At 50.2% G+C, this 25023-nt stretch overlaps 8 protein-coding genes across 9 annotated transcripts; 6 read left to right on the top strand and 2 right to left on the bottom strand.

The window, feature by feature from the left end:
• Positions 1-617: 617 nt before the first annotated feature.
• Positions 618-3396, bottom strand: LOC108023036 (ribosome biogenesis protein BOP1 homolog). Its single transcript, XM_017092277.3, has 5 exons — positions 3244-3396; positions 1843-3175; positions 1294-1781; positions 933-1228; positions 618-871 (listed from the first exon to the last, which is right to left on the bottom strand). The coding sequence occupies exons 1-5, from the start codon at positions 3340-3342 to the stop codon at positions 718-720; spliced, it is 2370 nt and encodes a 789-aa protein (XP_016947766.1). The 5' UTR covers positions 3343-3396; the 3' UTR covers positions 618-717.
• Positions 3397-3857: 461 nt separating this feature from the next.
• LOC108022922 (ubiquitin-conjugating enzyme E2-18 kDa) lies at positions 3858-4880 on the top strand. The gene has a single exon (XM_017092133.3). The coding sequence runs from the start codon at positions 4160-4162 to the stop codon at positions 4622-4624; it is 465 nt and encodes a 154-aa protein (XP_016947622.1). The 5' UTR covers positions 3858-4159; the 3' UTR covers positions 4625-4880.
• Positions 4813-7146, bottom strand: LOC108022921 (cap-specific mRNA (nucleoside-2'-O-)-methyltransferase 2). The gene is made up of 3 exons (XM_017092132.3): positions 7041-7146; positions 6543-6983; positions 4813-6490 (listed from the first exon to the last, which is right to left on the bottom strand). Exons 1-3 carry the CDS (start codon positions 7080-7082, stop codon positions 4871-4873), a joined length of 2103 nt encoding a protein of 700 aa, XP_016947621.1. The 5' UTR covers positions 7083-7146; the 3' UTR covers positions 4813-4870.
• A 2613-nt stretch (positions 7147-9759) lies between these two features.
• Positions 9760-10558, top strand: LOC108022643 (anaphase-promoting complex subunit 13). The gene is made up of 3 exons (XM_017091698.2): positions 9760-9925; positions 10204-10350; positions 10414-10558. The coding sequence occupies exons 1-3, from the start codon at positions 9914-9916 to the stop codon at positions 10495-10497; spliced, it is 243 nt and encodes an 80-aa protein (XP_016947187.1). The 5' UTR covers positions 9760-9913; the 3' UTR covers positions 10498-10558.
• Positions 10559-10588: 30 nt separating this feature from the next.
• Positions 10589-16664, top strand: LOC108022641 (putative 1-phosphatidylinositol 3-phosphate 5-kinase). Its single transcript, XM_017091695.2, has 7 exons — positions 10589-11104; positions 11319-13575; positions 13636-15645; positions 15715-15877; positions 15944-16101; positions 16164-16325; positions 16385-16664. The coding sequence occupies exons 1-7, from the start codon at positions 10589-10591 to the stop codon at positions 16570-16572; spliced, it is 5454 nt and encodes a 1817-aa protein (XP_016947184.1). The 3' UTR covers positions 16573-16664.
• Positions 16665-16768: 104 nt separating this feature from the next.
• LOC108022642 (uncharacterized) lies at positions 16769-21834 on the top strand. Its single transcript, XM_017091696.3, has 3 exons — positions 16769-17580; positions 19921-20301; positions 20417-21834. Exons 1-3 carry the CDS (start codon positions 17546-17548, stop codon positions 21786-21788), a joined length of 1788 nt encoding a protein of 595 aa, XP_016947185.1. The 5' UTR covers positions 16769-17545; the 3' UTR covers positions 21789-21834.
• A 487-nt stretch (positions 21835-22321) lies between these two features.
• On the top strand, positions 22322-24490 carry LOC108023124 (uncharacterized). 2 transcript variants are annotated; one of them, XM_017092392.3, is made up of 3 exons: positions 22322-22677; positions 22735-22940; positions 23014-24490. In XM_017092392.3, the coding sequence occupies exons 1-3, from the start codon at positions 22322-22324 to the stop codon at positions 24387-24389; spliced, it is 1938 nt and encodes a 645-aa protein (XP_016947881.1). In that variant the 3' UTR covers positions 24390-24490. The 2 variants fall into 2 exon arrangements, with proteins under 2 accessions (XP_016947881.1, XP_050743055.1); XM_050887098.1 differs by having other exon boundaries at positions 22509-22610.
• LOC108023125 (uncharacterized) lies at positions 24426-25005 on the top strand. Its single transcript, XM_017092394.3, has 2 exons — positions 24426-24618; positions 24676-25005. Exons 1-2 carry the CDS (start codon positions 24513-24515, stop codon positions 24972-24974), a joined length of 405 nt encoding a protein of 134 aa, XP_016947883.1. The 5' UTR covers positions 24426-24512; the 3' UTR covers positions 24975-25005.
• Positions 25006-25023: the final 18 nt, after the last annotated feature.

The raw sequence follows: 25023 nt of genomic DNA on the forward strand, positions 1-25023 counted from the left end.
CTATACAGTTGGAATTCCAATTCCTGGTACACACAGGAGAGCGGGACAGAGAGCGAGCGAAAAAACGGAATCCGAAAGACATGTGCGCGAGTCGGAAGAAGAGAAAAAAGCTCGGGACTCTTCTTCGTCGCTCCACTGGAATTCCCCCAAAACTTTGGGGCCCAAAACTTCAAAACTTTCTACAGGGTTGCATTTTAGGATCCCGTTCGTTTCGGAGCCCGGGACTTGAACGAAATTACAGATTCCGGTTGTCAGACATTATTTTCTTTTAAATATCTATATTGTTTGTGTTCCTTAAGATTCGGACACGATATCATAACCTCTTCCGGATTTTCGAATCGGATTGTTTATTCGAATTGCATTTTTTTAAATTTTAAGATGGTATAACAATATGAACCAAGTCGGAAAAAAACTCTAATAAAAATCAAAAATGCTTAAAAAGAAGTCTCAAAAGAAGGCTTTTAGAAGGATACTTTTAAAATGTAAAAAAAATTTGGGTTTAATACTCAATTTTGAACTTTAAACTTAGCAATAACCTTCGATCTTAAAAAATCCAGAAAAATAAGTTCGCCAAAAGGTGATTGTAAGTTTTTTTTCAAAACTAAGCTAAAAGAAAATTTGTATTATCATTAAAAATTATTAGGTTTTTATTTACTACAGAAGTTTCATAAAACTGTCGTTAGCCAACCACAACTATCTTAGGGCTCATGTACCTCATTACGTGTACAGTCGGATGGTACTGTCAGCGCCCGTGGAGAAGACCCAAGGCTGCACCGGATGCCAGTTGACATCCAGAACGCCAAACTCATCGCGTTTCTCGTGCGTTTGCAGCTTTTTAAGCGGAACAATCAAGGGATTCTGCAGCAGGTCACTGAAATTGGATGCAGAAGTTAGTAAAGGCAATGGGCAAAAGAGAGGGCAAAGTCACTTACTTATACACCATGCCGTGGGAGACGATCACAGCCTGGTCATCGCTGCCAGAGGCGAAGAGCGGATAGCGGAGATGGAAGGCCACGCTGCGAACAGCATTGCGATGGAGTCGCATGGTTTGGTAGGGCTTGGTGGACAGATCCAAGTCGAACCAGAGCATCTTTTTGTCATAGGTGGACACCAGCAGATTGTCGCCCTTGGGATGGATGGACATGCCCGATATCCACTTGGAGTTGGTCAGCAGCTTCTTGACCAGCTCCTGTTTGACCAAGTCATATATGCGAATGTTGTGTTGTGTCTGTCAGGGAGCAAGATCAAAGCGATCAGTATAAAGAAATCCAAAGGATCTTTTATCCCACTTACCGCCACAAAGAAGCAAGGCTTCACGGGATGGAAGAGCACGAATTGGATGAGACCCTTGCTCTTGGAGAACGGAATCTGTGAGCGTCGCTTGGACAGCTGGTGGATCAACGCCGAGCGGTTGGCTCCCTCGGGCATCACGGTGGCCAGGTAGTCGCCACGTCCGTGCCAGGTAACCTGGCGGATGGGTTTGAAGTGGGTGATCACCACCCGGACGCCCTTCTCCTGCTCCTCAGCCTCCGCATTGGACCACTGCACCGCCGTCTTGATGCGCTCACTTTCGAGGACATCCTGACTGGGCGCCTCTGCCAACAGATCGTCGGTCTTCTTCACCAGCACCTTGTCGCCCACTTTAGGATTAACGAGCAGCAGTCGGTAGCCAGTGGCCACCGCAATGATAGACAGCTTGGGATTGGGGCACCAAGCCACGCAGCGCACCACTTCATCCGTTTCAATTGTCCGAATGCAACGACCAGTAGCAATTTCCCAAACTGCAAGGGAAGAAAGTCATATTAGTATATAAAGATACTGGTAAGGAGGTGTACGACTCACTCTTGACAGTTTTGTCATCAGATCCGGAGACCAGGTACTCTCCCTTGGGCTCCACGCTAACAGATCGCACCAGGTCGGTGTGACCGCGGTAAACCATACTCTCCACCGTGGGGAAGGGCTGCAGGTCACGCGGCGAGGGCAGCTTGGGGATGAGGTACTCGGCATCGATGTTGAGCTTGACACGCTTGGCTCGCGGGCACAGGTACAGATCGAGGCAACGGAGGAAGCGCTCGCGAAGGTATCTCGAGTAGGCGGGCACCTCCCGCAGCGACTTGAACTTCTGCGGCATGAAGTGAAGCTTGCGCTTGTGTGGCTCGTCCTTGAGCTTCAGCCACTCCTTTGTTTCCTTCGCGTCGAAGAGGTACTCTGGCGGTGGATTGTAGGACTCGGCATGACCGGGCAGGTCGCGCTTGGGCGCTGAGACGGGATCGTGGATGCGGCGCATGTGCTCCCGACTGGTGTCCGTCTCCCACAGCATGTAGAACTTGGGACCGCGCTTGGCTTGCTTCTCGCGCTCCACCTCTTCGGTGGTCTTCATCCAGCCCATCTTGAGGGCGTGCACCATGCGCGAGACGCGCTTCTTCTCGGACACGGAGGGCAGGAAGGAGCGCTTGTGGTCGGGCACGTTTTTGATGGGCATCTTTTCCACCTCCGAGGTGAACCACTCGATCCAGGGCTCGTACTCCTCGTGATCCTTGTTGGGAATGCGACCCGAGACGATGCGCTTGATCAGGGCAATGTCCTCGTCTGTTAGGCGCACATCCTGACCGGTCAGCGGATCCTTGACGGTGCGCCAAAAGTCTGGGTCCTCGATCTTGCGCAGGAACTCATCGATCTGATCACCCTGTGGTGGCTTTATGATCTTCTTGGCATCCCAGTCGTAGCCGATGTGCTTGTACTCGTCATACCAGTGCATGGGTATGTTGCCCACGGTGTTTCGTATGTCCTCCTCGTCGGAGGTGTCTGAGTCCTGGTACTCTGGCTTGGAGGAATCCCTTTTGGGTAGCTCTTCTGTGCTGGCTTTCTTGGTAGCGGCACCGCTGCTGCTGGGTTTATCATCGGATTTGTTTTGCTTGGATGTGCCGGGAGATTCTTCCTCCTTCTCATCCTCGGAGTCATCTTCCTCCTCCTCCTCCTCCTCCTCTTCATCACCCTCTTCGTCACCGCTTTCCTCATCTTCCTCTGCTGATGAGGATTGCTTCCTACCCAGGTAGTTGCCCTCCTCGTCGCTCTCGAACTCCAGTTCCTCACTGGAGTCGGAGTGGTACTCCTGGTCTATGCCCTCGTCATCTGTGGAGTCCTCTCCGGGATCTTTTACAGCCTGCAGCAGGTCCTAAAAAACCAAAAACACATGCAGGTGATATGGGTCTGACTTTCTTTCCGCCTGTCAGGTGGTCTTACCTCCTCCTCCTCGTTCTCGGAGGCCTCGGAACTGGCGGCCACCTCGTTTGTGGGCTCTGCATCCTTTCCCTTGCGTTTAAGTCCTAGTTTTTTGGTCATTTTGAGGGGAAAACAAAACTAACGCGGCGCACGTGTTGCAGTCAGCGATAGCGATGGGAGTCGAATGAAACGGTAGCCTATCGATTGGTTTGCCGCCACTGCTGTCGGTAATCGATAACAAAAATAGCTAGAATCATAGGTAGTCGTTAGATTTTAAAAATCGGTCTTTGTTTTTTAAACACTCATAAATAAATACTGTTTTTTTATGATTTTAAGGACTAATATGACAAAAATTGGTTAAAAATGTAAAAAAAATCCTTTAGTTTGGGTTGAAATTTTAAGCAGAAATGGTTAGTAGTAGTTAATTAAGAACAGCTGACTAAATAATTAGAACTCAAACAAATACAAATCTTGTTTTGTGTTTTTAAGTACAATTTACGTGTTCATAAAAGTAAACAGATAGTTTAAATAAGTAAATCAAAACAGCGTTACGATTTTTAATTTAGCTTGAAAGTCCCATGTTGACTAGTGTAGCGCAGGTGTGAGCAGGTCCAAAATACCCTAACGCCATTTGGGGGATTCTTGTTCGAACCATTTTCAGTGGAATTCGCAGACTTACGTGCTGATTTGGGGCCAGTGCGGGAATTAAAGGTGACACACGGCAACTGGAGCACCGGGAAGCCAGCGACAACAAGAGGCCGGCGCCCCCAACTAGCGCATTACTCATCCGGAAGGCGGAACCATCGATTTGCAGCTCGCACAAGGGCAAACAAAAGTGCACACGCAGAGAGCAGCGCCCCCGCCCCCTGACCCAAGACACACACACCACCAGCACATCGGCGAAGGAAAACCCCCACACACACACAGAGACATCACGATGACTGCGCCGCGACGCCTGCGAAAGGAACTGAGCGACTTGCAGGACAACACACTGAAGGCCTTCCGGGACATCAAGGCGGACGATGACAACCTGCTGCGCTGGACGGGCTTGATTGTGCCGGACAATCCGCCGTACAACAAGGGCGCCTTCCGCATCGAGATCAACTTCCCGGCGGAGTATCCCTTCAAGCCGCCCAAGATCAACTTCAAGACGCGGATCTACCATCCCAACATCGACGAGAAGGGCCAGGTGTGCCTGCCCATCATCAGCACGGAGAACTGGAAGCCGGCCACCCGTACCGACCAGGTGGTGCAGGCCCTGGTCGACCTGATCAACGACCCCGAGCCGGAGCATCCGCTGCGCGCGGAGCTGGCCGAGGAGTTCCTCAAGGATCGCAAGAAGTTCGTGAAGAACGCCGAGGACTATACCAAGAAGCACAGCGAAAAGCGTCCGGCGGACTAGCGGGCTGGCGGCGACGACTACGGCGGCGGAGAAGGAGGAGTAGGTGGACCAGCCCAAAACCCATGTACACCCTCGATCCCCACTTAGTCTTGTGATTTTCAGTTAGTTATTTAATTTCCATTTTCGATCCCCCCAGAAAAAGCTATCCTCAAGAAAACATGTAAGCGGATTTCACCCGGCAGAGTACCTAGTTTTGTAAAAGTAGCACTGTAATTTTATGCAAGTGAGAAATACATGTTCGTTATGTTAAAAAACAGCAGCCGGCTCTTGGACGGCTGAGACCTCCGTGTTGGATTTCAAGGCTACGGGCATGGGGAAGGACTCCTCGCCCAGCATGCCGCGGAAGCAGGTCAGCAGCACGTTGTTGTTGTGCTGGATGAGGGCGTTGCTGAACTGGTTCTTCTGCAGCTCCTTGATCTCCAGCAGGCTGTGAATGGCCCCTGCCTGCTCATCCTTAAGGACCACCAGCACTTGTTCCAAGACGTTGTTATTCGTAGCTTTCAGCTTACTCAACGTCAGGGTTTGCGATTGGTGGCTATCGAAGCTGGTCTCCTCGTAAACGCTTTCCATGAGAAACAGCAGGAGGGAAGCGGCGTAGTGGGTGAGGAACAGGAACTTGTGGAAGACAAGGCTCTGGGGTTGGAGTTCTCTCACTGCCTGCAGGAGATCTACGAAAAAGCTTTGCTGGGCCGAGTGGAAGTTTTGGTTTTCCGTGGGCGGCAGATAGTTGAGTGTCTTGCCCTCCAACTGGCACTTGGGCGCAGTCTGCCAAACGGGATCGAGATCAAATGTGTCCAGGATGCGAAGACGCAGAAGGAGTATGGGTTCTGAGGCGAACAGGCTGCTTTGCAGGCTCTGGACAGGAGCACCACGGGAAACATTAAGTTTTAAGGGCTTCACTCTGTTCTTTACATATGAGTATGTTGCTCTGCCCCTGGGACACTTCTCCAATTGGTTGAATTCCCGGCGCAGGCAGTACATCTGCTTGAGGAGGTCACCGTGTTTCAAGTTCTCCCTCTCTGTGTAGGATCCCCCGTAGACAGGCACTGAGAATCCGAGGGCCTTGCTGGTTGCCTCCTTGTCCACGATGCACAGGCTGTCGTCCAGGGGTTTCACTTTGTAGCGACTGTAGTAGGTGTTGGACACGAGTCCTCGCAGGTGGTGAAGGTGTCGCAGATAATGGCGATCGTTGGACTCGTAGGCATAGATACTTCCCTCGATGGCATCCGCCTGGAGCTTCATGTACAGACGACAGGCAATCTCGTGCTGCATGAGGAAGTCCTGCGGGATCTGGCACCTAGCAAACAGTGGCATTACCATGCTGTCATTCGGCTGAGCCAGCTTGGCTTTTATCTCCTCCAGCAAACGTGGCAAGCCGGGAGTGTCTTTCTGGTAGTTCAGACATATTACATAAACTTCAGAGTTTCCTCGTTTCGACGTGGCCGGTTTAAAGATGTGCACCTGCTCAAAGATGCAGTTGAGCGTGTAGAGGAGTGAAACACTGCAGGCCTCGAAGAGGGTGAACATCTTCACCAGGAAGCTGCCTCCATGTGAGAGAATCTTTAAGGCGCTCAGTACTTCGGCGAAGAACAGGCGAACCACAATCTCCTCCTGGCAATCGGGCTGCGCTGCACAGTCAATCGAGCCATCGGCCGTAACCAGATCTACATGTCCCTTCAAGTCCTCCGCACAACGTTCCGCCAGGTGGTCAATGTTGCCCACATCCAGTAGGTTGCCAGTGAGATCTTTGTGGAAGAGCCAGTTGTCCAGCGTGTGGAAGATGAACCTGTCGTCGGAGATCATCTGGTTTAGGGCATTGCCTTCGTAGTAGGGGTTCAAAGTGGTGGACCGCCAGTTCCATTTGACCTGCAAAAATAGCTTAGTGAGTGATCCCTTCAAGGCATTCCTGCTAACGCACCTCATCCTTGGAGTACTTGCTATACAGGTAGTGGTTTAGAGAGGCAATGAAGGCTCCAGGCGCCTCGCAGAGATGCAGGGTGTTTACCACTGGTTTCTTGACCAGGGGATAACGATGCAGGCACTCGAAGAACTTGCACCAGGCCACGGTTACAAACTCCGCCTTGGTATCGTTCTTGAGGCGCCAGGAGACCTCGCCCGAGGGATCCCTCCGGTTGGTATGGGCACTCCATTCCTGGACACCATAGTCGTTCAGCTTGCTCTTAACCGCATTCAGTTTCTCCCGGAGACCCTGCAGCGCCTCGAATTGGTAGAACTCACTGAATAGAGCCTGATCCTGTGGGGGCAACTGCCAGGACTCGTGTCCCCGGGGCTTCTGGTAGTGGAACTTCTTCTCGAAGAGCTGCTCCAACTCGGAAAGCCTGATGGATTGGTAGTCCGCCTGGAAGGTGGTTAGGGTGGTAAGACAGGAATAATAAAGGGGGAATCTTCCACTGACCATTGGGTGTGGCTTTCCTTGGGAAGGCTGATGAAAGCTCATTCCGGGCAATTTAAATGGCAATTGGCAAAAACAAAACTATCTCCGGGCGAAATAGAGATGGAAAAGACCAATCGCGATTCATCGCTAATTGATAATCGATTGCAACCGGAAACCGCGAAAGCTATCGATTTGAGTATCAAATTTGAATAATATTTGCCGGCAGTTAAAAAAAGATTGGATATTTGATGTGCTTAAATATTTAAAAAGTTAATAAAAACTATAATAATTATCCGTATAATTACTATTTATTAAATTGGTAGATTAGTTGATCTACTAGCGATCCAAAAAAATTTTTATAGCACTATTATACCATTTATTCTAGATAAAAACTCTATTAAAAAATGTATAAAATGTACTAGACTCCCACGTCCCGCTGTAATCTCTTAGTATATCCTCCTGCAGAAACATAACTTCCTTATCGCCTTGGAGACTATCATCGTCAAAGCATTTCCCGTAGAAATCCGATCCGATCCGGCGGCAGCGTGTGCCTGAAATACCGAATGGCTTATTAAAATTAATTTCTTCGGTTCTATGGACAGTTGTTTAGAAAGCGCAGGCCAGGCGACAGATAAGGGGCCCTCAAACTACCTGGTTACGAAACTATTGGTCATCATCCGTTAGTGCCTCGATTGTGCATACTAATATTTAATTAATTGTAATTTTATCGCTGCGGATGGGCCAAAGACGGAAGTGGGAGAAATTGTAGGAAGACTTGGTCGGTGTCCTCAGATCCATTTGATTTTCTACTCCCAGTCGGAATGTGGTTATGTCTTGGGGCTTTCGGAATTTCAGTTTCGACCATCGTGGTCAATGGGGTTTACTTAATACGTGCATGCTCTGCCGACTTTATGGCCATTTAAACGTGAAGCGTGCGCATATGAATAATAATAACAATATTCGAGTTGTGGGTTTCCAAAAGCTGACAGAGGCAAAGGATCGGATGCCAATAGTCCCGAGGAAAGGGGTCTCGCTTGGAGCTCCAGACATCGGTGGTGAGTAACGTTCTCCGCCTTTCTATATGGATACGTATATATCCCCACATATAAATAGCAGTTCGGGCATATAGGTGTAAGTCCCCAGAGCAGTATTTGTGCTGATATGTATATAGAAAAGACCGGCACGTGACTGTTTTGTATAATCGCGCATAAATATCTGTAATGTAATGCCTATAGATGGTTCCCGCAAGCCCCGAGAGCGAACTATACCCTCTTCGGGGCAATCGTCCCGTGAAGATCTATGCCGGCCCCCTCGCTCCCTGAAATGTCTCCTATATCTTTTCCCAGCGGAAGTAGCGATCGCTGCGCATGCGCCGTATGGCCATGGTAAGTGCATTTTTGGGGGCCCACTGCCGCGGCCGACAAATTCCAATTCAGAAACTACAATGACAACGACAACGGCGACAACGACAACGACTTGGACGTGGACACGGCTATTGTTGGCAACAAAATTTTATTTCATTTCATATTTTTCTCAAAAGGGAGTTCATTAATATTCCGGGCATATGGCATTGCGCTAAAAAGCGGCTTAAGCGGTGTGCCAGGCCGTGCCCCGCCCCTTCTCCTTTGCCTCCGGTGCCTACCTACCTGTCGCCGCGTACAGGTAAGCCTGTACAGGTATCACCCCCACTCTGCGACGGTGTGCGTGAGCTGGCAAGCGTTTCGTGGCCCTGTGTGAGTGTCAAATACCAACTAATTGAAACTTCTTCAATTGCCGAGGTGTGGTGCTGAGCTCGCCGCTCGGCTTCGGAATCAGTTGCCAATTAGTCTCCACCGCTGACGGATTACACTTGCCATCGTCCGGCAGTCCAGCCCTCCAGTTCGACGGCCAGAAAACCAGCAACCAGAACTTGTTAAGTGCTTTTCAAAACAACAAGCGTTTCATTGATAAAAGCCATCGACAACAAGCGAGTAATAGGAGACCATTTGTGATCAGCAGTGGGAATATTCGGTGATTTGTGCAAGCTCTTTTTTTTTGCAGTCATGTCTATAAGTCGAATCGGTCGTATAGCCACGCTTCCGTTGGTAAATTGGCAAGATGTCGGCATAGCTGAAGTTGAAAAGCGAATTTTAAGAGCGCTATGCTGCATCTAGTCAGTTGTTCAATGGAACAGTCAACAAGATCGAAAGACAAGACAGTATTAAAGACCAACTTTCAGTTGAAAAAAGCCGTACAGGTGATCTATAAGACTTTCAAACTATTTTATTTACGAACATTCTAGATTATTACAGATTTGCTTCGAAAATAGGATTTTTAACGGAAAAGAAAAACCTGTTTTTTGCAGGCGCAGTGTCAAGAGCCAAGCTTGTTAATGCTCCTACAATATTTGGATTATACATGTTCTTCAGTGAAACAGGAAACGGAAATAAACCTAAGTAGCCAATTTATGAAATGAAAGCTTCGCTGGAACATAATCGAATTATTACCTTGTTATGTAAACAGCAAGCCATTAAAAAGTACAAATTGGCTTACAGAAATATGTCAAATTTTCTCCCCATTAAGCTAATTGCAAATAAATACAGAATCTTTTAGTAACAATTGGTTGTTTTGATCTTTGTTGACTTTTCAGCTATTTATTTGTTCGGCAGAACAAACAAATTCAAAAGCGCCGAAACCGATAGCACGTTCGATAGGCATGGCCGGGAGTAGAAGAACGCCTATCGATACTATCGCCGTTCTGCGCCGCAGAACACCCATCTCCAAACAGCTGTTTTGTTTAACAAAACACAATTCTTTGCCAATTGTTTACAAAAACACTCGAAAAGAGGCTAAACAAACAATTGGCAAGCAGTTGGGAAGGCTGGCCAATCTCAGATCAAACCATTCCATAAGTGATGGATAGCCAGGTAAGTGGCCAGTGCGCTGACCACGAGCAGTTACAGCCAGCGGTTAAAGATAGTAACTACTACTGCGTCGCCTGCGAGTGTGGCTAAATTATCGCTTCACAGCAATTAGTCGTACTTATCAACGGCGCCCATTGTGATAAATCTAAATACGCGAGCAATACCGTGTCTCCAGTATACGGCCAGTGCCGCAGAGTGACGTAATTGCGCTGCGGGGGCGTTGCCTGGTTTTCCTCTCCCTCGATCCTCAAGATAATACCCTGCATTGTCATCCCACACAGGCACCGATCGATGATCTGCTGCTGGACATTGTAGACAATGCTTGGCGCATGGAAATTCTGCCCTTCGACCAGATTCTAGTGCCGCGCGAAAAGCTACCCGATCCCGAGGCGGACGGCGGTGATTCACACCTGACTGTCAGCGAGCAGGTGAGCTGAAATGTTTGGTTTCCTTTGGGAACTCTGTTATCAGCATGGCTTTGCCTTCCGAAGGAGCAAAAGTGGACTGATCTGGCGCTGGGCTCGCTGGCACCGGACGCAGCCCTCATCGATCAGCTCAACATCACCTCTATCTAACCAAGGACCGCGAGTCCACGGGCGAGCGCCACCGCCTCGCCCACCAGCCTTTTGGCGCCGCAGGCCAGCCAACTCCTAACACCGCGGCAACATGACTAGCAACAACCAGGGCAACAGCCTGAACCACCAGCACCTGCACTCGCCCTCCAAACTAACCGAATTCGCACGCAACTTTGAGGACAAGCCGGAGTCGCTCTTCGGCCGGGTGGTGAACAAGATCCAGAATGTCTACAACCAGAGCTACAATACGGTCAACGACATATCCAGCGGGAGCAGCAGCAGCACCAGCAGCAGTGCCCCATCACAAGTGGTGGGCAAGTCGCAGTTTTTCAGTGAGCCCCAGCCGTCCATCGCTGAGGTTGCGGATGTGGAAACCTCAAGCTTGAGTTCGGGTCGCCCGCAGCCACCCACCACGCTTAGCTTAAGGTCCAACAGTGAGTCACGGAGCACGGGCACGGGCACCTCCAGCAACACCGCCGCCGAGGACTCCGAGGCCAGCGAGCGCGTCGGGGAGCTGCCCCTGCCGACCAGCGAAGCGAATCAGGGGCGCACCGTTTCCAATGTGCTCAAGCACATCAGCAATATTGTGGCTACGAAGAACAATAATGTGAGTGAAAGTTATGCGCCCATTATCGCTTTAAAACCAAAAGCCTTTAAAAATATGTAGAGGAAATGATTTAATGCGGCCACAAACCTATTATCAAATATTTGAAATGATGTATATTTCCTTTTTATATTATTTGTAATGCAAATGCAAGATAAGGCTATGTTTTGTTTATATAATAACCCATAAGTAATTTGTGCGATACACTGCGTTTCAGGATCTGCGCAACTACAAGGACACGGAGCTGCAGCGCTTCTGGATGCCCGATTCGAAGGCCAAGGAGTGCTACGACTGCTCCCAGAAGTTTTCTACCTTCCGGCGAAAGCACCACTGCCGCTTGTGCGGCCAGATCTTCTGCTCCAAGTGCTGCAACCAGGTGGTGCCCGGCACGATCATACACTGCGATGGCGACCTCAAGGTGTGCAATTACTGCTCCAAGATAGTGCTCACATTCCTGAAGTCCTCTAGCTCTGAGATGGGCCAGGATCTGCAGGCACTGCAGCAGCACTTAAGTAACAAACTGGAGGTTCAAGACAGTGGAACACCGCATGCCAAGCATCCGCAGCAGCAGAGGGCTCCTTTGTCGCGAAAGATGTCAGTGGGCTACCAGGAGGAGCGGTTTAGCTCGCATCCAACTTACACCACCCTCTCCATAGACGACCGGAAGAACATCTTGCAGCAGTCGAACTCTTTGATTACCCTGCACGAAGAAATGCAGCGCGACCTGCCGGCCCAGAACTGCGGCCAGCGCCTGATCGAGTTCCTCAATAGCAACAACAAATCCGCAAACGAGGTGCAGGCAGTGGCAATACTGAATGCCATGCTGGCCGCTGGTTTCCTGGAGCCAATCGTTCCCGATCCCGAGCAGATGGAGTTCGATCCTACGCTGCACTACAAGTTTTCCAAGAGCAGCAGCTCGGATACATCCCGCACGATAAGTCCACAGTTCGAGGCGGCTCCCCATGCGGAACCACAGCCGCCCAAGTCAATGGATCAGTCGGCCGAGGAAAAGGAGAAGGAGCTGGAAAACGAACTGGAGAACGATCGGTGCTTCACCACAGCCACTTCGAAGCTGCTCGCCTCGTACTGTGAACACGAGGAGCAACTGCTGGCACAAATGTTGCGCGCCCACGGCTTGGACCAGGAGTGGGACAAGGTGCTTCAGATGCTCTGCTCCACGGCAGCCAATCACTTCAAACCGGAGCATTGCTCTAATGACTTAATGGACATCCGCAACTATGTGAACTTTAAGAAGGTGCCGGGTGGCAGGCGCAAGGACTCGAAAATAGTCCATGGAGTGGCTTTCTCCAAGAATGTGGCCCACAAAGATATGGCCACGCATGTGCCTTTTCCCCGCATTCTGCTGCTGCAGTGCCCCATCGTTTACGAGCGAATCGAGGGCAAGTTTGTGACCATCGAGACAGTTCTGCTGCAGGAGAAGGAGTACTTGCGCAATGTATGTGCCCGCATCATGAGCTTCACACCCAACGTTGTGCTCGTGCACAAAAACGTGGCGGGTATTGCCCAGGATCTCCTGAGATCTTATGGCGTAACACTCGTCCTGGATGTGAAGCTCTCGGTAATGGAGCGTCTGTCACGCACTCTGCAGTGCGACATTGTTACTTCCGTAGAGTCGAATATAACCATGCCCAAGCTGGGCGAGTGCAACGATTTCTACATACGCAACTATAATGGCAAGACGCTGATGTTCTTTGAGAAGCTCACCAATCCTCGGGGATACACCTGTCTCCTGAGGGGTGGCAGCAATGCGGAGCTCACCAGGGTCAAACGAGTGGCGTCGGCTCTGCTTTTCGCCCGCTACAACTGGCGCTTGGAGATGTCGTTCCTGCTAAACGAGTTCGCCCAGCCGCTCAGTCCGAAGCCCTCGATTTTCGACTCCAAGGAGACGAGTCCAAAAACAGAAACGGAGGCGGAACTTCGAGCTAAGCGACCTGCCATTGTGGAGCGTAAGTCGGAGGATAAGATCACCACCATTGTCAGTGAGAATGTTTCGGATTTCACGGATCCCCTGCGCTCGTCCCAAGCCGAAGCCCTGTCCACCTCGCCATGTGCTCCACCTGTGGTGGAGGCACTGGCTGTAGAACCTCGCTACGATAACCGATTCCGCACAGCTCTCAGCTCTACCCTGCTCTCTGTCAGTCCCTTCCTCACGTTTCCACTTCCCTATTTGGAAACGGAGCAGGGAAGGAAATGCAAGCTGCGCAAGCTCTTTCCGGCCGAGCTGTACTTCTCCAAGCAGTGGTCGCGCACGGGTCTGGAGAGGCCAGACAGCATGGGAGACAGCGACACCAGATCAGAGCCGGGAAACAAGGAAAACCAGCAGATGCAGCTGCTTCCGCCCCATGAGTTTGTGCAGATGAAGATCACGGCACCGGCAAGCAGCCGCGACATTCAGTCCAAGCTGGCCGAATTTCGATCCTTTGGCGGCCGCTTACCCAAGGGCAAGGCTCCCAGTAAGCACAACATTCTATCCATCTATAAATCCATGTCTTTACCACTTATTTATCCCACAGTGCTCCGACCCAAGAAAAAGAACGCAGAGGTTATTCAGCGGCCGCAGAAGGTCAGTGAGGAGCAGCTGTACAAGGATGCCCTGGACCCGCAGAACCACCAGCGGCTGCCAGTGCTCTTCTGCAGCTTCCACTACAATCCCAAGGGCGTTTCGTCCTTCTGCAAGATGCCCATGCTGTTGGACATGAAATTCTACGGCCAATACGATATTATGCTGGAGCAGTTTCTGCAGCGCTACTGCTGTCTCTTTAACTCGATGTGCCCGTCGTGCAACCTGCCGATGCTGGGCCATGTGCGTCGCTATGTCCACTCGCTGGGCTGCGTCCATGTCTACCTAACCGAGGACTTGACCCGTTCCGACCCGAAGCGCATATACTTCACCTCCTGGTGCAGCATTTGCAATGCCACCACGCCCACGATTCCCCTAGCCGACTCTGCAAAGTGCCTTTCGCTGGCCAAGTATTTGGAGATGCGCTTCCATGGCCACGCCTACAAGAGACGACCTCCTTCCTCGGATACAGAGCAGGGTGGCAGTCCATGCGAGCACTCCTTGCATCGTGACTATGTGCACCACTTCAGCTTCCGCGGAGTGGGCGCCAAGTTCCAGTATACTCCCGTTGAGGTTTGGGAAACGGATCTGCCCTCGCTGACTTTGCAACTGGATCTGCCGCCACCCTTTCCCAGCTCCCAGGCCCAGGAGGATATTAAGAACTTCTCCGTGCGGGGTCATGAGGTATACAACCGGATTCACGAGCGTATTGCTGATCTGGCCACCGAGGAGGAGAACTCGCCGCTGGTGCAGCAGCTGAAGACAATGCTTACCCACGACCAGTTTATCTTCAAGCAAAAGATCGAAATCGTGCACACGTTGCTCACGGACAACAGGGCCACTGCTTATGACACCAGTGATGCCATGGCCATGGCGCGGAGAGCTCTGGCAGAGAGCATTGAGCTGTGGGGTCCGCGTCTGCAGGAGATCGAGAAGCTGACCGCCAAGCAGGCGCATCACATTGACTCCGGTACCATTTGCACGGAGGAACTAAGGCCAGAGCAGGTGCAGTCTGTGGATCCTTCTAAAGCCTCCAGCTCTGCTTTGCCAAGGGAGAATGAGCCCTTGGAGTGTCCCAGCGAGGACACAGAAGTTACTGCATCCAACAGTCAATTAGTTTCGGAGAAGAAGTTCAATATTGACCAGCTGCTAGCCTCTACCGTGAACGTCTACTCGGATAAGAGGACTGTCAAGCAGTTCCTCACCCAGCTGCTGCCCTCCGCAAATCAGGTGAATCCTCTGCAGTCACCCTTTCCCGCTCAGGATCACCTGACGCTTCCCATGGGCTGTATACCCATTCACGTCAGGGAGACCGATCTGAGTTCGGTGATTGCTTATAGTTTGACCTCGATGGACTATCAGAAGACAATTGATGAAGCGAAGGCAAACTCAAATGCGGCTTCTGCCTCGGCTGCCCATTCAAGTCCACAGCTGAAGCGCAAGATTCCTCTGGCAGAGAGCATCAGCGATGCCGAGGACAGTCCCAGTCTTTCGCGCACTTCCAGCAACACCAGTGCTGCTCCGTCGGCTGCGCCTTCAGCAGTGGGAGCTTCCGAAACCGAGGAAAAGAGCAAGGACAGAGCAAGCACAAAGCAGCCGCCAAGTCCCCATATCACTCTGGCCTTCCAGGACCAGAGCTGCCATTTCCAGTGTAAGATCTACTTTGCGCGGGAGTTTGATGCAATGCGGTCCAAAAGCTTGAAGCCACCGAAGCTGGACAAATCCCTCTATCGCCGCCTGGAGAAGAGCAAGATGCGCGAGGAGCTGAGAATCTCACAGAGTCGCACCGGATCAGAAATGGAGCTGGTGCGCAAGCCCAGCGACGTTGGAGGACCCCGTGCTAATGAGGAGGAATCGAATCTAGAGGAGGATGCAAGGATCGCTCTGGCGAGGAGCCTTTGCAAAAGTGTCCAGTGGGAGGCGAGGGGCGGCAAATCGGGTTCCCGCTTTTGCAAGACGCTGGGTAAGATTTCCCATGAACTGATATACAGTATATGTAATCCAATATGTTATAATTTTTGTTTTTCAATAGATGACCGTTTTGTGCTCAAGGAAATGAATTCAAAGGACATGACCATCTTTGAGCCCTTTGCTCCGAAATACTTTGAGTACATAGACAGGTGCCAACAGCAGCAGCTGCCCACCTTGCTGGCCAAGATATTTGGAGTCTTCAAAGTCAGCGTGAAGAAGAAGGAGTGGGTTTTAGTTAGTTATAGATTTTAAAACTATATTATAAACCTCTACTTTTTTCCAAAACATAGTTCCTTTGTGGAGCGTTCGGTGATGGTCATGGAGAACCTGTTTTACGGCTGCGAAATAGAAAACAAATTCGATCTTAAGGGCTCGGAGAGAAACCGCTTGGTGGATCCCAGCAACCAGCAAGGCGAAATTGTTCTTCTGGATGAGAATCTGGTTCAGAGTGAGTTTATTGCCCCCACAAACTTTATATTATTTGAAAAATGTATGTGAATTTTGTTTCAGTGTCCTGGTCAAAGCCTTTGTATGTGCTGTCTCACAGTAAAACAGTTCTTAGGGACGCCATCCAGCGGGATTCCTCCTTCCTGGAGAGAAATCTCGTCATGGACTACTCACTGCTGGTGGGTCTGGACAAGAAAAACAGCGTTCTCGTTCTGGGCATCATAGGTGGGTTTTAAGCGTTATTAACTATTTGAATGGTTTATATACATGGTTGTTTATTACAGATTACATTCGCACCTTCACCCTGGATAAGAAAGTGGAGTCCATTATCAAGGGATCGGGCATCCTGGGCGGCAAGGGCAAGGATCCCACGGTGGTCAATCCGGAGCGCTACAAGCAGCGCTTCATCGACGCCATGGATCGCTACTTCCTCACAGTTCCGGATCGCTGGGAGGGCCTCTCCAAGGTCTGATCCACCCGGCACAACCCACCCACACAAAGAGCACACTTCAGTTAACACAACGTAGCTTTAGAAGCAATAAAGTAGACGCCAATCCCACTCAATCCGACTCAAACAGCACTCTGTCAGCCAGCATTTCCGCCGTCGCAGGCGAATTGATTCGCCCTTGACCCGCATCCGCACCCCGGAAGCCACCGCTGCTCATGACAATTGAAAGCCATGTACTCCGGAGTTGCGTGCCAGCCAAAAAAGGAAATTATTATCATGATGGAGACCGCGTCGCGAAATGAAATCGTTAAGAGGCGAGTAAATCAGGCAAATTGCGCTCGTTGGAGCCTCATAAGCATGGTTTCATTAGCGAGGCGTCAAAATGTTGCGAACTGGGTTAAGGAACTCAGCTCTGACAGCTGCAGCGGGTGGCCGAAATCGGCATCAAAACACCATTTCATATTCAAATCAACTGCAGCTGGCAACTTTTGATTTCTCTAGAGGAGTAGGAGGAGCAGCGGTAGCAGGCCATAAACTACGCGATTGCATGCAGCAGCACTTAGGGCTTAGCCCAAAAAGGGGAAAAAATGGAGGCCCCTTTTGTTGTAATACCCCAGTGACACCTCAAGTCAGTCGCCGTGGGAAAATGTTGGGAAAGCAGAAGCGCAATGGAGTTGGGGCAGTGGAAAGGAGGAGGAGGAGGTGGAAAAGTCGGAAAGTTGGCGTGCGAAAAGTGGCTAACTTCTTGGTGGCGCACATGGCCGCCGTTCAGTTGGGATTTACGATCTGAGCGGTCAAGTTGTGGTGCGGCGAGCTGCGCTTGAATGGCGCCATTTGCGGTTCGGTGGGACTGGGCTCGGAGGAACTGGGCTAGTGGTCGGTGGTCGCTGGTCACTGGGCGTGTGCCCAACATGAGGGCCCCAAGTTTTTGCCGCAAAGTGCAGACTCATTAAATGTTTAATTAAAGTGCAGCCGCCCAAAAGCAAGGAAACCAACTATGGCGATTGCCTACGACTGGAAAAGCAACGATGTGTAAGAAGTGAAACTGCTATCCCAGTTTCATCATTAAGTATTCAAGCTAGCACCATCAGGAGGTGGAAAGCTGACCTAATTCACTTTCTGCTAAAGTGGTTTCATGTGTACTTTTATGATAGGCCAAGTCATGAGTTCTTAACTGACCCAATATTTTCGTTAAAGTTCTTTGTTATATTGGCCATTTGACATGACGAGATTTATTTTTAAAAGTCATGGAAACAGAGGGGTTATGCAGCTCAACATTTTATAGCAATATAACAAAAAATAAGACCTTGATTTTTATGACTCGCTTTCTAATCTTATATGAAATGTATTTTAAAATTGTATCTCAAAGATACATTTTTTACTTTACAAAAAAATTTGCAATGGCTCCTTATATTTAAAATTCACGGCGGATACTTATTTTGTACAATGGGATTTTAGAAATATATTAAGCGCTCTAAAACAAAGTTATTTTCACCTAATGACCCTCTAACATTCTAAAAATGGCTGGTATTCGTAGGAATATAAATATATCTTAAGCAACACTTACCTAAGAAAACTTTAAAGTGTGCCTACTCCTCCGGCAACTTATTCAAAGTGCATGATGTCCGACCTAATCGGAATCCCGGTTGCGGCTGACCTTGTCTGGTTTCTACCTCTCAGCATAATGGTGCATTCTTGTTTATTGCATTACGTATACGCCCTGTGGCGTGACAGGGCCGTGTAACAGCAATTAAATCGTCATAAATCTGCGACTGTAATTATGTGTGTCCAGGTATCGCAGTGGCCAGCAGCTGATTAGCATATTTAAGTGGGTTGCGTTGCGCTGGCCCCCTTTAAAAATAGCCAAAGGTCATTTGGCATTGTCAAGATTACCCGTTCGCTTTCGCTGGACTTCCACTGCGAAGTTCCTTAGACTTGGGGCGAAATGGGGTCGAAATTGGGTCAGACCTGGTTACGTGGCAGCCCTTTTATGTTCCTGTCTGTTTCCGTTTCGGACTCGGAAAGCCAGCGAAGCACGCACACTCCCCCGCATCATGCAAAGAAATGTTGAATCGCGGGTAGTACAGCATTTTGGCAGCCTTCAATTATAGCCATTAGGCTGGCACTTTTTCCCGCACCTGAGAACGAAAACTTTAAATCCCGCTCAGGCAGGCCGGGCAACAGGTGTTTGTGGTCACATTTAGCCCGGTTCCGTTCGGGGGACCTGAGAACATGTGCAATTTGCATGCGCGCAGGTTCACCTTTGGCTGGCAATCCTTGTGCATTTTTAATGGCTTCCTCGCCCGGGCGACGAGTCCTTGGCAATGCCTCAACAAAAAACCCATTTCCGGATATGGATTACCAAGGACCCCGTCGGAGTGGCGCGGGCGTTGTCAGGACTAACAAAAGTCGGGAATCCGCCGAGCTATTGATTGGCTTTGATTGGGGTGGGAAGGGATTTACATATGAACAGGGGCGGATTGGGAAGGAGGTGGTAAGGGAATTTTCAGGGTTCTTTTTAAATTAAAATATTACATAGTTTTAGTAAAAGAACGGTTTTTTTTAATATAATAGTGTATGTTCTTCTGAGTGTTTAGTTTATATTTGCCTAAATTAAATATATTTATGATCATGATTAAACTATTTTTCATGTTTTATAAAACTACAGCTCATAATTAGTTGTTTTATTTATCAGGGACAAAAGGTATACCTTAATAAATATTCTTAAATATTCTTAATTTAAAAGTCGTTTAGGGTTGCAAGAAACGGGTGTTAAACACAAAAAAGTTATGGATAAGAAGCTTAAAAAAAATTGTTCTTTTTTAAATATTTTTAAATATTCCTCTTTATAAGGCCTAAAAACATTTTTAAATTTAAAGTTTAAAACCTACCTTTAGCTTAACATGAGGATTGGAAAACCATTTGGTTCTACCCCCCGTAAACCTTAGATCAACCCCGTCTTTTACTGCCGGCTGCTCCCGTCGAATCCAATAGACAATTTTCTAATTTGCAGCAATTTCATTCTGCTCCTATTCATTAGTTTGTTTACTAAGGTTTGTGAGTGTGCCTAGCAACATGGTGGTGGAGCACGCCATGGGCCGGAATGGCAATGGTGGAGGTGGATGTGGATGTGGAGGAATGCCTTTGCACTAGCTGCCTTCCTAGAGGAGCCGCCGCCTCCAGTCCGCCACCCGAGGGAGGTGGAGGAGCTTTGCGCCCCCGTTATTAAGGGACCTACCTCTTATTTGGTTGTGGTGGCGACCACCAGCGATACCCGTAACTTTTCCCAGTCAGTTTGCAGCTAAAGACAAGACGAAGTGGATGTTCTTCAGGTGGAAAGGAGACCCTAAAAAGATTTGTATACTCCCACAGCTTTGATGCGGATTTCGGCTGGAATCGCTCCTTCTCCGAGCCGGATCTCACAGCCAGCCAGAAGCAGGGCGACCTCAGCCGCTTCGCCATCAAGCATCCGCACGAGTACATAGCCGTCGATGACCTCAAGTACTTCCGCCGCCGGCAGCCCGTCCACCTGCACACCCGCAGCAACGTGTGCCTCCACAGCGGCGATGAGCCAGTGCCCAGCTTCGGCTCCCTGAAGACCGAGTACCGCAAGCACTTCCGCGCCCACGGCACCCAGTCCCGACCCAGATCCCTGCTGAGACGAGCCACCTCGCTGCGGCTGGAGGGATTCATGCAGCTGCTGTCGGAGCACCAGGAGAAATACCACTGGTACACGCCCGAGGACCTGCGATTGTGAGTAGATAAATGCTTTGTAAGAGACTTAATTGGCAATTGAATATTTATAATTCTTATTTTTTACTTCTTTAAACTGCTCTGTAATTCCGGAAATCGATTCCATCGTCCACAGCTCCCGCACCTTTCCCGTTCGCAACCCGGAGAACCTGCAGTTGGGCGAGGGAAGCGGTGCCGCCAACGCCGATGGCATGAAGAACTCCTCGTACCTCATGCTGGACCCCAGCACCAAGATACTGCCACGCGAGGTGTTCCTCGACGAGTCGGAGGTGGCGGCCAGAAATCAAACGAGTAACAAGCTGGCTGCGGACAAGTTCCGGCGGGATGTGGCCGCCCAGGAGCAGCAGCGGTGCCACCTGCAGATGCGCGCCCAGGCTGTGGATCGGGAGCAGCAGGGCCAGGTGCCGGAGCCGTCGGAGTACCGCCGCCAGTTCGTCCAGCAGTTCCCCGAGAAGGCGCACTCCATACCTCAGATGAGCAGCATCAAGATCCAGGGCGAGTTCGTGGCCGTGCCGGAGTACAGGGACAGCTTTCGGATGTACGCCAACTACTCGAAGAGTGCTCCGATCAAGAAGGACGACAACCTGCGCGTCTCCGGCTCCGAGGCCTCCTGTGCCCCCAGTGCACCCAGTGCCGAGGTGCCGGAGTACCGCGACAAATTCATCGACCCACCCAAGCACGTGGCCAAAGAGAAGTCCCTCAAGACGGACGACCACCTGCGTCCGCGCGGGGAGTTCACCAAAGAGATTCCCGAATACCACGAGAGCTTCCGAGACCCGCAGATCACCGAGATGCCGGAGCGGGGAAAGCCCCGGGAGCCCTTCCTCCGGCTGCGCGGCAAGATCGAGTTTAATCCGGAGTACAGGAATAACTATCAGGACTTTCCGCGCTCTCGGCCCGTTGTCCAGAAGCCCACCTCCTGCTTTCGGCTGCCCACCTCGGGAGTTCCAGCCTCCGTCCATCATCAGCCGGATGAGGAGGAGGAGACCCCTGTCCTGGTCACAGTTCCTCCATCGGAGGTAACGGCCACGCCGGAATATCGCCGGGCGCAGTACAACTATCAACTGAGGGAGCGTCCCAGGGATTTGGAAGGAGCGCCAGCTGGTGTGACGGGAAATCTCCGCAAGAGTTCCGATTCCTCATTGGAAGCTAGGCAACCTCAACTGCAGGCTCCCCACAAACGCAGGACCTCCCGTCAGCGGCAGGTCAAGGAGCCGGAGCAGCCGATGGCCACCAGGTTCGATGATGTGGGCGGCAATGTGGCCAAAAAGCCAGCCAGATACGGCCGACGAGCATCTGTCCTCCAGAACGCAGCCAGTTGCAGGGAGAACTCCTCGATCATCGAGGGGAATCCCAAGTACGCCGTGGGTTGTCGACGGGCAGCCAAGCAGCCACATGGAAGCCAAGCTCCTCCAGGGTCCTTCGTGGTGCTCGACGAGCCCTGCAAGCCTTCCAACTGGATGAAGAAGACCTGGTACGACTCCTAGGTCAGCGCATCTACACCTAAAACTTAGTATTCTGTTTTAAATCTGTCTACAGTAGAGGAATAAAAGATATCTTGAAAGAAATGGAGTTCTTCTCAGAAAGAAATATATTTCAGGTTCAGTTTGATTATAAGCACAAAATATTAAATTAATATTGGAAAATGGGAGAATATTTTTCGAAAATATTCTGGTTTTGATAGAAGTATCTTTCTTGTTATTTAATAGTTTGATTTACTTAAATTTATTTGTGATATTTATAAATGAATTCTCAAATAGAATTTGGCACACCCTGAAGTTGTATCTCTCTCATTCATGGCGCAAAAATGTAAACAAATAGTTGACTTCTCACCTCAGAAATGTTTGGGCGACTTTAATCTTATCTCGCCGTTGAGTTGATAGTGGTTAAAATGCGGAGAGCGGTTACTCATAGAGCTTCAGGTTCAGTACCGCCGTGGATTTCGCAAGCTGCAGATGTAAGAAGCGAATCTATCATACCTGATTCAAAGGGGAGCTTCCAGTGGATCATTGCGTAGATCATGGCAGAGACGGAGGTTCATGCCGGAAGTCCTCCTCCCCACATACTTGGCTACACAATTCGAAGTCCCACGAGGATTTGGGTGTCCTATATAGTGCCCACGTGTCTGGGACTCCTCGTTTACATTGTCCAAACCGCCTCGGACTTGGCCCTGAGTGGCCAGTACTTCAGCCAGAAGGAACCGGGCTTTGGAGCTGGCACCCTGGTCCTGGTGCTCCTGCCACCACTGATCACCTTCCTCCTGGTGGCGGCGTCTAAGCAGCAGCGGGATTGCGCCTGCTCGGAGCGGAGTAAATGCGTTGCCCTTGGCATTGGATTGCTCAAGCTCTTACTATTCCCATTTTTTGTGATTTACAGGTGAGTGATGGTGATAAAAGTGGGTCACTGTCGTGCTTATTAACATTTACCGATAAGGTTTTGTACGCGCTTGTTTTGGGCCATCGAGGGACTCTTCCACGACGACGACGATGTGGAGCGCATGAAGTGCCTGGCCAAGGCCACGGAAACCTCCAACATTGAGCTCTATCTGTTGATCCAAGCCTTTGCCCAGGCAGCTCCGCAAATCATCCTGCAGCTGTACTACATGCTCACCCAGGATTTGTTCAGGAACTATGAAACCTGTAGGATGGCCATGAAGGCGTGCTCCGCTTTCACTTTCACATTATCCTAACCACATTAATCCCCATTTTGCAGCTGCTGTTCAGGCTTTATCACTGGTGTTCTCCGCCATCGACCTGGCTGCCATAACCACTAGCTATCACAGGATCGAAAGTCAGCGGAGGGTGGGTCGCCATTATCCTTGGGCCACGCCCCAACAGATTGAGACTCATCGCTGTCACTTGGAGCAGAACGAGCGCCTGTGCTGCGAGGCTGAGCGGAAGAAACGCGAGTCCGAGAGGATCATCACCAGTTTTCCGGAATCGGACAAGATCATGGAGAACTTCCGTGCGCGCCGTTCACTGCCCAGTTCCGGGGAAGCCACCCATGAGATGCACATCCACGGAGAAGACGAGGTGGATAACGATGCTCTGGAGCAGCTGGAAACGCGAGCACTGCTTCACTCTGGTCCCCGGGATAATGCCACCGATGAGGAGAAGATGCAGGGCACAAGGCCCAAGCTAAAGGTGCGTTACGAGGATCTAGGAGACCTGGATACCATTGAGGTGTTGGACAGCATACCCGAGACACCGGCGCCACCACCTCCTCCAAAAACGGCGCCACCCGAGTTGCCTGTTCTAAAACCCACCGAAGATGATCTTCCAACTCCTGATCTGCGACGCACAATGTCGGATGCTGAGCACCGGAAGAGTAAAAGGGTCACCAGACCCCTGTCCCAGCTGGAGACCTTCAAGGATATGCTGCTGGTCAACGCCCAACTGTACATCAAAGAGAATGTTCCCCATCCTCCCAAGCTGCTGATGGGCAGGGTCAAGGAAGAGGATCCCGAAGAGCGTAGTATACTCATCCCACAGTCACCCAAACCATCTCCTTTGACGCCCAAGGATGTGGTGGACTTTTACTTTCCGCGCCCCACCAAAATACTGAATGGCATCCAGCAGGATGACTTCGCCGGCAGGACTGTGTCCTTCTTCGGGTGGATTGCCTTTATAACGATGAGGATGCTGGCCTTGTCCACCTTCTGTGTCTTCTACCCGCGGGCTTTCTTCATCCTGGTTGGAGTACACTATGCCCTTATGCTGGGCTGTCTTGCCCTGGAGACCCGTTGTCAAGGGAGCTGGAGTCGCAACCTCTTCCTCCTGCTCCTCGCCTACATCTATATCTTTGTGCTAATGGAGTTCCGGGTGTGCTTCAAGAGCATTCGGTTGTGGTACGGTGGCTACCTGGTGGTCACCCTGGTCGAGAACATTACCATAACCTCCATATGGTACGCAAACGAGGAGTTCGAGTCCTGGTGGTTTGGCTTCATCTGGGAGTGGATCGTCTACAGTGGAGTCCTGTTTTTGGCCACCTTAGTCGTTTACTACTGTATACTCCGACCCAAGGAGGTATCCCTTATCGTAGAGGACGATTCCCCTGCGCAGGAACCAGAGGAGCAATCCGTTGCCTAGCAGTAACCACTTAGTTTGTTATATCGAAGTAGCTTGTAAGTTGTCAATCAGCCACTGACAAACGAATAAATTATTTACCTAAGTATTAGCATTGAACAGAACGATTAAAATTTGAACTCTGAAATGGTTGATCGCGGCAATAATTTGGTTCTGCCAGTGGGGCCTTGTTCTTCGGAACTTACAGAGTCTCAAGCCAGCTTTGCTCCACCCAAAATTAAGAAAGTTCTACGTAAGTTGATACTAGAATGATCCTATTGATATGTTAATAATCCCAATGGTTTTCCAGCCACTCGGGCAAATCGGTTGGAGCAGTTCCTGTGGCAGGAGCTTTTTGACGAATACAACCGCCAGGCTTCCGCCCAAGTGGACTTGGGTGAGGACCGCACCGAGTACTACGACCAGTTCTGCAAGGACGTCCCGCCAAAGAACGGGGAAACTGAGGAAGTTCTGATTAACAAGTATCCACTGTACTGCACCACTGCCATTACCCTGTGGAATCACGATGGGGATGTAACCCAGACTTTCAAGAGAAAATATTCTATCACCAGACCTATTAATGAGTGTACTGAAAAGTTTGCCCTTTAAAAGAGAGTTTTAGAAACTATTTGAATCAGAATTGAATTGTTATTATTTA

Source organism: Drosophila biarmipes, chromosome 2R (assembly GCF_025231255.1).
Source record: "Drosophila biarmipes strain raj3 chromosome 2R, RU_DBia_V1.1, whole genome shotgun sequence".
NCBI lineage: Eukaryota > Metazoa > Arthropoda > Insecta > Diptera > Drosophilidae > Drosophila > Drosophila biarmipes.

Bases quoted from the DNA above. Each gene is read 5' to 3' on its own strand.
- LOC108023036 (XM_017092277.3), bottom strand. From the start codon at position 3,342: ATGACCAAAAAACTAGGACTTAAACGCAAGGGAAAGGATGCAGAGCCC. The intron at 3,176-3,243 runs GTAAGACCACCT...TTGGTTTTTTAG, and splicing joins CCGAGAACGAGGAGGAGGAG to GACCTGCTGCAGGCTGTAAA. The intron at 872-932 runs GTAAGTGACTTT...ATCCAATTTCAG, and splicing joins TCCCACGGCATGGTGTATAA to TGACCTGCTGCAGAATCCCT.
- LOC108022922 (XM_017092133.3), top strand. From the start codon at position 4,160: ATGACTGCGCCGCGACGCCTGCGAAAGGAACTGAGCGACTTGCAGGAC.
- LOC108022921 (XM_017092132.3), bottom strand. From the start codon at position 7,082: ATGAGCTTTCATCAGCCTTCCCAAGGAAAGCCACACCCAATG. The intron at 6,984-7,040 runs GTCAGTGGAAGA...ACCACCTTCCAG, and splicing joins AAGGAAAGCCACACCCAATG to GCGGACTACCAATCCATCAG. The intron at 6,491-6,542 runs GTGCGTTAGCAG...CTATTTTTGCAG, and splicing joins GCAAGTACTCCAAGGATGAG to GTCAAATGGAACTGGCGGTC.
- LOC108022643 (XM_017091698.2), top strand. The intron at 10,351-10,413 runs GTGAGCTGAAAT...TGCCTTCCGAAG, and splicing joins ACCTGACTGTCAGCGAGCAG to GAGCAAAAGTGGACTGATCT.
- LOC108022641 (XM_017091695.2), top strand. From the start codon at position 10,589: ATGACTAGCAACAACCAGGGCAACAGCCTGAACCACCAGCACCTGCAC. The intron at 13,576-13,635 runs GTAAGCACAACA...TTTATCCCACAG, and splicing joins ACCCAAGGGCAAGGCTCCCA to TGCTCCGACCCAAGAAAAAG. The intron at 16,102-16,163 runs GTGAGTTTATTG...ATTTTGTTTCAG, and splicing joins GGATGAGAATCTGGTTCAGA to TGTCCTGGTCAAAGCCTTTG.
- LOC108022642 (XM_017091696.3), top strand. From the start codon at position 17,546: ATGGCGATTGCCTACGACTGGAAAAGCAACGATGT. The intron at 17,581-19,920 runs GTAAGAAGTGAA...ATACTCCCACAG, and splicing joins GACTGGAAAAGCAACGATGT to CTTTGATGCGGATTTCGGCT. The intron at 20,302-20,416 runs GTGAGTAGATAA...CATCGTCCACAG, and splicing joins ACGCCCGAGGACCTGCGATT to CTCCCGCACCTTTCCCGTTC.
- LOC108023124 (XM_017092392.3), top strand. From the start codon at position 22,322: ATGGCAGAGACGGAGGTTCATGCCGGAAGTCCTCCTCCCCACATACTT. The intron at 22,678-22,734 runs GTGAGTGATGGT...TTTACCGATAAG, and splicing joins CCATTTTTTGTGATTTACAG to GTTTTGTACGCGCTTGTTTT. The intron at 22,941-23,013 runs GTAGGATGGCCA...CCCATTTTGCAG, and splicing joins GTTCAGGAACTATGAAACCT to CTGCTGTTCAGGCTTTATCA.
- LOC108023125 (XM_017092394.3), top strand. From the start codon at position 24,513: ATGGTTGATCGCGGCAATAATTTGGTTCTGCCAGTGGGGCCTTGTTCT. The intron at 24,619-24,675 runs GTAAGTTGATAC...ATGGTTTTCCAG, and splicing joins CAAAATTAAGAAAGTTCTAC to CCACTCGGGCAAATCGGTTG.